Source organism: Lutra lutra, chromosome 16 (assembly GCF_902655055.1).
Source record: "Lutra lutra chromosome 16, mLutLut1.2, whole genome shotgun sequence".
Lineage (NCBI taxonomy): Eukaryota > Metazoa > Chordata > Mammalia > Carnivora > Mustelidae > Lutra > Lutra lutra.
The window spans coordinates 25,146,912-25,155,372 of record NC_062293.1 but is presented as its reverse complement, the minus strand read 5'-3'; the positions used below and the strand labels follow the sequence as shown (position 1 = coordinate 25,155,372).

Sequence of the window (8,461 nt, the reverse complement as noted above, 5' to 3'; positions counted from 1 at the left end):
AGCGGGGTTGAGCCGATGGAGGAGCTGGACCACCGGACCAAAAGCCTTGTCACAGCAGGGCAGTGGTTGGGGAGGCCAAAGGGCAGGGGTGGGAGTAGGACCTAGAGCTGCTTCCTGCGAGAAGAGACAGGTTCATTCCAGAGGAGTCTGCTCCCCTGTGTTTGAATGGCAAGATCAGACGATCAGAGAGCGCCTAGTAGTGACTGGGGGTCCATCTCCCCTGGGAAGATGTCATGGACGTCGCTCACCAAGGGGAGCAGAGATTGTGCCTTCGTGATGAGAGATAGTTGGATAAACAGACCCCTTACCTTCATGAGGACCATGGGGGCATAGGAAATATCTGGGGGTGGCCAGAGTATCAGGGCCCAGAGGTCTACTCGAAAAGAATTACAGCTCAGGAGAAAAACCTATTAGCAAGATCCTAGCAGAGAGGAGCAGCCAGGTTAGCGGAGAAGATGGGAAAGGAGGGAGGAGGCCGCGGACTGTGCGCGAGGCTGAAATGAAGTTATTGAAATGAACCCACCCCCTGCCCAAGCAGACCTTGTGCCAGGAGGGCCAGCCCTCCAGCTGTCCGCAGCATCTGGCTCTCCACAAAAGAGGAGCCGGAGGGGGTGGGGCAGAGAGTCCCTTGCTTCCTGCTGCTAGTTCCACCGGACCAGGTGAGGAGGGCTCAGGACCGCTGGCCTGCTTCTCTTCCTCCAGCGCCCACACAGCAGTGGGAGGAGGTGAGTCTGGAGGGCATCCGCAGGTGATAGAGTCCACCAGATCCCAGCACACCCCCCACCCCAGCCCCAGGACAGAGCCTGAGCCCCTGGGCCTGTCTGAATTCTGAGCACCTATCCCCACGGCCCAGTGTGTGTGTGTGTGTGGGGGGGTGTCTCAAACCTCCGCTCGGGAGAGGTGACCCCAGGAGTCATGGTGAAGGGGAACGCTGGAACCGGAGTGTGAGCTTGAGTCGTGTGCCCTTTCTGGGTCACTTCTTACAGCAAGATAGCTGCTAAGGCCTCGTCCAGCTCTGCTCTGCAGTGAGAGGAGCCCCGAGCCATGCTGAGCACCGGTGGGCAGGGGAGGCAGGCTGGGGGTGGCGGGACCACCTTCCCCACATGCTAGGATGCTCCTTGCTCTGGCCGCATGGCTGGAAGGGACCCAGGGGACCTGAGTGCTGCCCTCCCAAGCCAGCAGACCTAGGATGGCCTCATAGGGGGTAGTGCGATTTTGGTATTTGGGGCTCAGACTTCTGCTCACTGAGCCCCAAAGGGCCCAGCTGACTCCCAGGCAAGATGCCACCGGCAGACATCCATCCTGAGGCCCTCCTCTTGGTGGGGGCAGGGCAATGACTGCTTTCAAGCCTCCTTCTGTCCCCATTTTCCCCCAACCCGGCCTGTTCCTGCACCAGCACGTTATCAGACTGAACCCCTGACACCCCGAGTCTCTGGAAGGGCCCTTCCAGGAGATTTCCCCAGGAGAAGAAGCTGGAAGTCACAGTTGAGAGAGAGCCTCAGAGGGGTCTGTTCATGTTAGGGGGCCAGAGCCAGAGAGGACAGGAGAGGCCATACGAGTGGTCCTCAGAGTGTGGTCCCTGGGCCAGGAGCATCGGTGTCTCCCTGGGTTGTCATCAGAAAGGCACATCCTTACACCCCAGCCCAGACCTAGTGGATTAGAAACTCCAGAGCCCAGAAATGCATGTGTTACCCACCACTCTCAGTGATCCGGATGTCCCCTCCCATGGGAGAAGCTCTGGGTTGGGCAAGCATCTCATTTCACAGAGAAGGAATAAGAGATCCAGAGAGGAGCAAGGAGTTATCCAAGGCCACGGTGCAAAATACTGACAGAGCAAGAGCAGGGGCCCCCCACCCAGAGCCCACCCTAATGGCCACCTAGGGAGGCGACAAGGAACACAAGGGGCCACGCGGCCTACTAGCTTTTCTTCCGCAAGTGGCCTTGCAGCTGCCACCCCCGCCCCCCAGGAGCACCAGGGGGTGTTGGCCCAGCCTTCCCGACAGCTCCAGAAAGGGGGCTAGAGAGGGAAGCTCTGAGCCCTCAGGGAGTGACAGTTCCAGCAGAGCCCCCCAGCTCTGGTCTCCAGGACTCATCCCGCCGCCCTCTGAGCGAGGCTGGCTGGTTGGTGGGACACCCGGGGACCTTTCCCTCCCTGGACAATTCAGAATTCAATGCCTTGGGAAAGCTTTATTCCTGGCTCCAGAACAAGACTCGGCACACAGAAATTGACAATCAGGTGATTCCACACCCCGTCCGCCCCTCCCCAACCCACAGACAGACACCATGGAACAGGTCCAGCACGCCCTTGACAGTCTGGCGCCCCCCAGACCCACGGGCTGAGAGGGGGAGGTGCCGACCCGATCCAGGGGAGCCCCAGGCCGGCGGGCTGGACAAGGACACTCCCAGAGGAGCCGGCAGGGGGTGGGGTGGCAGAGGGACACAGGGCAAGGGCGGGCTTCCATCTGTGGCCTTGGTGTTGGGAGAACCATGATCACCCTCTGTCTCAGCTTAAGGATGGGTGTCCCGTCAGCACAAGGCGCGGCGGGAGTGAGGGAGGACACGGCTGTGGCAGGAGAGGGAATTTGGGAAAGGGATGGCCTGGCTGGGAACAGAGGGTCTACTTGTCAAGACATCAGAAAGACTTCAAGGGTCACCACTTGAGCCTCAAGCCAAGTTCAGTCCATAGTCCAGGACATGGGTTTACCGGGCTGGGGGGTCCCCTCCGTGGGGCACGAGAGTTCCTCCTGCCTCCCCACCCCTCTCCCCTCCCAGAGCTGGCTCGCAGGCTGCCCCATCTCTTCCGTCCTTTGTGGCCTACTTGTGTCCACGCTGATGAAATGCCCCCTCCTTGTTGCTGTTCTTCCTCAGGACAGCGAGGAGGGAGCCCAGGCTTTGGGCTCCTCTCCAGCCCTATACTGGGGCCACACTGGTCTGCCTTCCCCAGAAGCCTCCCGGACCCAGCATTTTCTTGCTGTGCAGTGGGGAAGCCCCGCGGGGCTGCCCAGAGAACCCGCTCCTCCTCCAGTGCTCCCATGTCCCAGTCGCTCCACAACCACAAGCTGCGCCAGTGCTTGGGACCCCTTCCCCGCCACCACTGGAGACTTGGCCCTGGCCCCACTCGGTATCTCTTCCTCTCCACCCCCCGCCCCTGCCTGAGGTCCCTTCCCTTCCCTGCCCAGTATCCAGCCAGATGGCCTCCTCCATGGGCAGGCCTGTCCTTCCAGCCCCGGCCTGGCCTTTGCGGCCTGCTCAGGGTCACCCCGAGGGGTAATAGGGAGTATCGCTGTGGTAGTTGTAATCCGGGCACACCTTCTGGACCAGCCTGTAGTCTGTGCTATAGAAGGCGATGTAGACACAGACGACTTTGAAGGGCTGGGAACAGCTCCAGGTGGCGGAGCTCTGAGCGTGGTCTCGGGAGCAGGTCTTGGCTGGGTCGTGGGTGCAGAGCGAGGTCCGGCGGCCCCGTTCCACCTTCTCCCACTCCATTCGGCAGTTGAAGATTTTGGAGGCCTTGGCTTCGATGAAGATCTGTTGCTCCTGGTGAAATTCTACAGCTTTACTGGGGGGCACGAGGCTAATGGAGATGTTGCCTTGGCCGGTGGCATTGTGTCGGAAGTGGACGCTGAAGGTCCCGTTGCCGTGGTCCACGATCTTCCCCGTGACGAGCAGGTTCAGGGCCACGGTCTTGATGTTGGAGTAGAAGTCACCCCAGCCGAAGATTTTCTTCACCTTGGCCGAAGGAGGGGGGCTGTGGTTTGGGCGGTTGGGGGGCTGCCCAAGGACGCCCCATGCCTCCCCAGGTGGAGCCAGCAGCCCTAGCAGAGTGGAGTTGGCCATGGGACGGGACTTAGGTGAGATGTGGCCCCGCTTCCGAGGCATCCGAGGCCGGGGCTGGCTCTCATGGTCATCGCGCTCAGGGTCCTCTGAGCCAGGAGGGCCATCATCCAGGCCACAGATGACCTGTGGAGGGAGTTGGGAGGAGAGTGAAACCCCCGTCCCCAGAAGACCCAGGAGTTCTGGTCTCTGTCCCCCACCAACATCCTGTCCCTTCCACTGACCTGACGTTGAGGGACCCCTGCATATCACCCACTTTCGCTAGGGGTTGAGTGTACACTCTGCCTTGTGTCACGGCCCCAGCTCCCCTGCTGACATTCAGGTCACCCCCACCCCATCCCTCCCACCATCCTGCCTTTGGCCACTACTCTAAGTCTGGAAGGATGATCAAGAATTCCCTCCAGCGGACAAGAGGACACAGTCCCTGCCCCTAGGGAGTTTCCAGTCTGATGGGGGAGGCCCAGCTCCTGATCCTGGGAGAGTCCTCACCTGTCAGAGGCATAGCCTTGTGCTGCTGGAGCCTCCGGTCTTACAGGAGAGGTTGGTTATAAGGTCACAATTTCACAGAGGAAATTCCCTGCCTCTGAGAAATTCACAAGGTGATGGGAAGGCATAGCCACTGCCCTGAAGGAGCCCCGAGTTGAATAGGAAAGCTCCACCCCTACTCTGGGAAAGACCCCGGGGTTGGCAGGAGAGGTGCAGGCCCTGCTTTTTGGCATGTCCTTTTCTGTCGGATGAGACATCGCCACCCTGAAACCCTAGGATATTTTGTCCTCGGAGGCTAAGAGACCCAACAGACAACAGAATAAGAAAGCAGTGACGTTTCTGGTCATGTACAAATGCAGTTTAAGTTTGGACAGGAGGACTAGGAGGAGCCCTAGAGTGAACTCCACCACCAGGAAGGCCAAGATAGGGAAGGTCAAAAACTCAGGGGATCACCCATGAGGACGTGCCGGGACCCTATTGCTCCCCGAGGAGCCCATTCTACAGATGAGGACACCAGGATTCAAAGGTGACATCCCTACGAGGCTGGATCACACAGGGTCAGCCCTTTCATTCCACGGCTCCCTCCTGGCCTCAGGAACCAGATAGGGTCGTTTATGGAGGTTCTACCCAAGCCCAGGCCCACTGGGACTCTTGTGCCGAACTGCTAAGCCTTGGCCGGCCAATGCCGGATCGGCTACGGCAACAGGCAGCACCTGGGAAGGCCTCCTGAAGGGGCTGTGGGGCAGGCCAGCCAGACAGTGTGACCCAGCTCGGACACCCAGTGGCTCAGGAGGGCATCAGGGAGTAGACGAGGTCTCCTAAGGGCAGCGGCAGGAGTGTGCTTACTCAGCTTCTAGAGTACTCGCCCTGCGTGTCTGTCTTTCCAGCGCTAGGGGCTCCAGCTCACAGCTGGGCAGTGTTTGGGTTTCCGGGTGGCCCCTGGGGTGAGGATGAGGGAGGCCGGAGGGCTGGTCTCTGGAGGGCTCCAAAGGGACCCCTGGGTCTACATGCTTCCCCTCCCTCCACCCCTCCCCCCGTTCTGGCCTCAGCTATGCCCGCAGAGGCATATGACCCTACCCGCTAGGCCCCAGGGGTAGGGCAGAGGGACAGCCAGGAGGGCCCCAGGCTGCAGCCCCCTGTTACTTGGCCCCAGGGATCGCCGCTCAGTGGCTGGAGGGTGGGGAGAAGGGCCGCAGGTGCGGATAGAAGGAAAGGGTGCTTCCACACTGTGGCAAAGGGGAGGTGGCACGGGGGGGAGTGTTATTGTTTTGAGGAAACGGGCAGGTCCAGATGAGGGGCCGAGGCTTCCCTAAGGCAGGACTGGGGGCGGGGGGCCGGGGTGGGACTCCCGGGCGTCCCGGGCGGCAGGGACGCGGCGAGCGAGCGCTCGGGGAGCGGGCTCTGGGGCGCTCGGCTCAGCCGCCGCGGGCGCCCGGGGCGGGAGCCGCCTGCCCAGGTCCTGTGGGGCTCGGGCTGCGCGCAGCCGGGAAAGGAGAGGAAAACAACAGGCGGGGAGGGAGGGAGCGGGAGGGAAGGCGAGAGCGGGCGCCGCTGGGGGCCGCCCCCTGCCTGGACAGGCTCTGCGCGCCGGGGGACCCAGGTCCCGGGCCCTCGGGGTCTCCGAGGTCAGAGAATAGCCCAGGGCCCCAGACCCGGCAGGTGGTCAGCTCTGCCGCCCACCTCCATTCCCCTTCCGCGCGTCCCGGGGCGCCGGGACGGGGTCGAGGAACCCTTGGCGCCCCGCTGCTGGCCTTTTCCCTCGTGCTGGTCGCACCTCCCGCCGCCGGCGGCCGAGTGGGTGGGCCAGCCGCGCACCCTCTCCCCGCCCCTATTAACCCTTGCGGGCCAGTCTCGGTCCTCGGACCCGCCCTCTCCCCCGGCCTCCGGGCTTCCCCCTCCATCCTGGGGATGTCGTGGGGAAGGGAGAAAGTTTCCGGGCTCTCCCCCGTCCTCCGGGCCCCCGCCCCTCCGCGCAGCTCCCCGCGGGCCACTCACCAGATAGAGGCTTCCCTGCACTAGGAACACGAAGCAGCAGCGAGTCAGTTGCATTTTCCTCCTTTGCTCTCGGGCCCCTCGCTCTCCTCTTTTGCTGCCGGGCTCCCAGGCCCCTGTCTCGCCCCTGCTCCTTCAGGAGCGCCGTCCCATGCTCCAGTCCCCAGAGGCTCGCGGCCCTCTCCTCTGCCGGGCGCCCGGGACCGACCCCGCCCCCTCCGGTCCAGCTGTGCGGCCGCCGCTCCCCTCCCCCGGCCCAGCTGTGCGCGGCGCGGCCCCTTCTCGAGGTCCCAGATGTGCTCCCCGAACGCCTCGAAGGGCCCCAGCCGCGCGGTGCCTCTGCCGCTCCAGATCTGCGCTAGGCGCCCCCCTCGGTCCAGCGGCGCCGCTCTCGCCCAGATGTGCTGGGGACCCGCGCGCGCGCCCGTCCCTGGCGCTAATTCCCCAGACCAGACGGCCCCTCCCGCCCCGTCGCGGCGCGCCCCCTGGCGGAAGCCCCTAGCGGCGCGGAGCCCCGCCGCCCGCTCCCCGCGCAGCACCCTGCCAGACTGGAGCGCTCCTGGCGCCCAGGCGGCTCCCGCGTCCTCGTCCCTCCCACCCGCCGCGGCGGCGGCGGCGGCGGCGGCGGCGGCGGCAGGTACGGTGAGCCCAACCGGTACCTCCGGAATTAACTCCTCCCCTGCCGGCCCGCAGCCCGGGGACCTAGGACTAAGGGGGCAGGACGCGGGGGCGGAGGAACTCTCGGCCAGGAGAGGAGAGGGTGGCGGCCCTGGGATGGGGACCCTGCCCTTTCCATCCCTCTGGCAAGGCGCCCGTTCCTCTGCAGCGGGCAGTGGGAATCCGCTGTTCTCCCCGAGCCCCAGGAGACCTGGACTTGGGAAAGGTTATTTTTCCCAAACCCATTCCTACAGCCAATAAAGAACGTCAATAACGAGGAGCCTATCCCCATAGCTGAAAGTCACTTTGTTTCTGCAGGACTTGTTTCTGTGCTGAGGAAGTTCTTCTAGATGTCTAGCTTCTACTCCCTTGTTACAATGTCAGTTTTTTCCTCTTCTGCTTTACTCAGAGGGGCTCGGATAACCACCCCCCACCCCCACACACCCTGTCCAGTCATTGTGACAGGAAACTTTCCTCCAGAGTCCTGGGCTGAAAAGGTCACTAGGGGCCAGGCGGATTTCTGGGACTGGGGTTAGAGGTAAGCCTCCCAAGAAGCTGAGGACAGGCAGGCAAGGTCTCCCTGGGAGCTGTGTCGTCAATCTTCACTACTTCCCCTCCCTGTAACTCAGGGGGTGACCAGGCTGGGACATGGTGCTCCTATCCGAACGGGGTCCTTCATCCTCTCTGACCTCTCTGCCAACCTCCAGGGCAAGGAGGAAGAGAAGGACCCTAATCTGAAATCCCCAAAGGTGCGTCCCATCCTCCATCATCCCACTCATAACCCATATTTCCTTGCTGGAATTCCAGGACCCCTTTAAAGTCCTTAGGAAAAGCAAAGGTCAAGTCCTAGCACCCCTTAGAGGCTGGGAGGGTGAGGAGGTACCCCAGCAGCTGGAGTGGGCCCCAGCTTGGGCCGGGGCCCAGGGAGCACGCTGGGTGGGCACTGTGCTCTGTGGCCCTCCAGGCCCAGCTTGGTCTCTGGCTGCAGCCCCCAGCACGCACCCAGCCTCCTCCCCCACCATCTGCCAGGCGGGTGCGCGGGGAATGCAGATGAATCTTAATATCAGCCTGGGCCAAGTGCGATGAGGGAGACAGATTCTGCAGAACCCAGACAGCGTCACAGAGCCCCCTGCGTTCCCCCAGGCACCCTGGGCAGTACCAGGATGCAGCAGCCCTTCCCTGATGGAGTCTGTGTGTTTGTGTGTGTGTGCATGTCCATTAACGACCCCCAAAGTCAGGGGAAGAAGGAGCAGATAAATCTTGGTCTGGCCTCTGAGCCTCCGGTCCGGCTGGGAGGGAGAAGCTGTCGGCCTGAGCGTGGGCAGCTAGTTCCGGTGTTCAGCCAGGCAGAGGCATCGCGGGGCCCACTCCCTGTCCATCCCCAGAAGGTCCTAACCCCAGGAGAGCAGTGTGGCTCAGGGGAACGAGCACAGGTTTTCAGGCCAGACAATTCCTGGATTCCTCTCCCGGCTCGGCTGTGTGACCTTGGGCA

The 8,461-nt window shown here is 62.7% G+C and overlaps 1 protein-coding gene across 2 annotated transcripts; it reads right to left on the bottom strand.

Moving 5' to 3' along the window:
- Positions 1 to 2,181: 2,181 nt before the first annotated feature.
- On the bottom strand, positions 2,182 to 6,855 carry NXPH3 (neurexophilin 3). 2 transcript variants are annotated; one of them, XM_047708902.1, is made up of 2 exons: positions 6,316 to 6,855; positions 2,182 to 3,960 (listed from the first exon to the last, which is right to left on the bottom strand). In XM_047708902.1, the coding sequence occupies exons 1-2, from the start codon at positions 6,367 to 6,369 to the stop codon at positions 3,256 to 3,258; spliced, it is 759 nt and encodes a 252-aa protein (XP_047564858.1). In that variant the 5' UTR covers positions 6,370 to 6,855; the 3' UTR covers positions 2,182 to 3,255. The 2 variants fall into 2 exon arrangements, with proteins under 2 accessions (XP_047564858.1, XP_047564859.1); XM_047708903.1 differs by lacking the exon at positions 6,316 to 6,855 and adding an exon at positions 4,324 to 5,533.
- Positions 6,856 to 8,461: the final 1,606 nt, after the last annotated feature.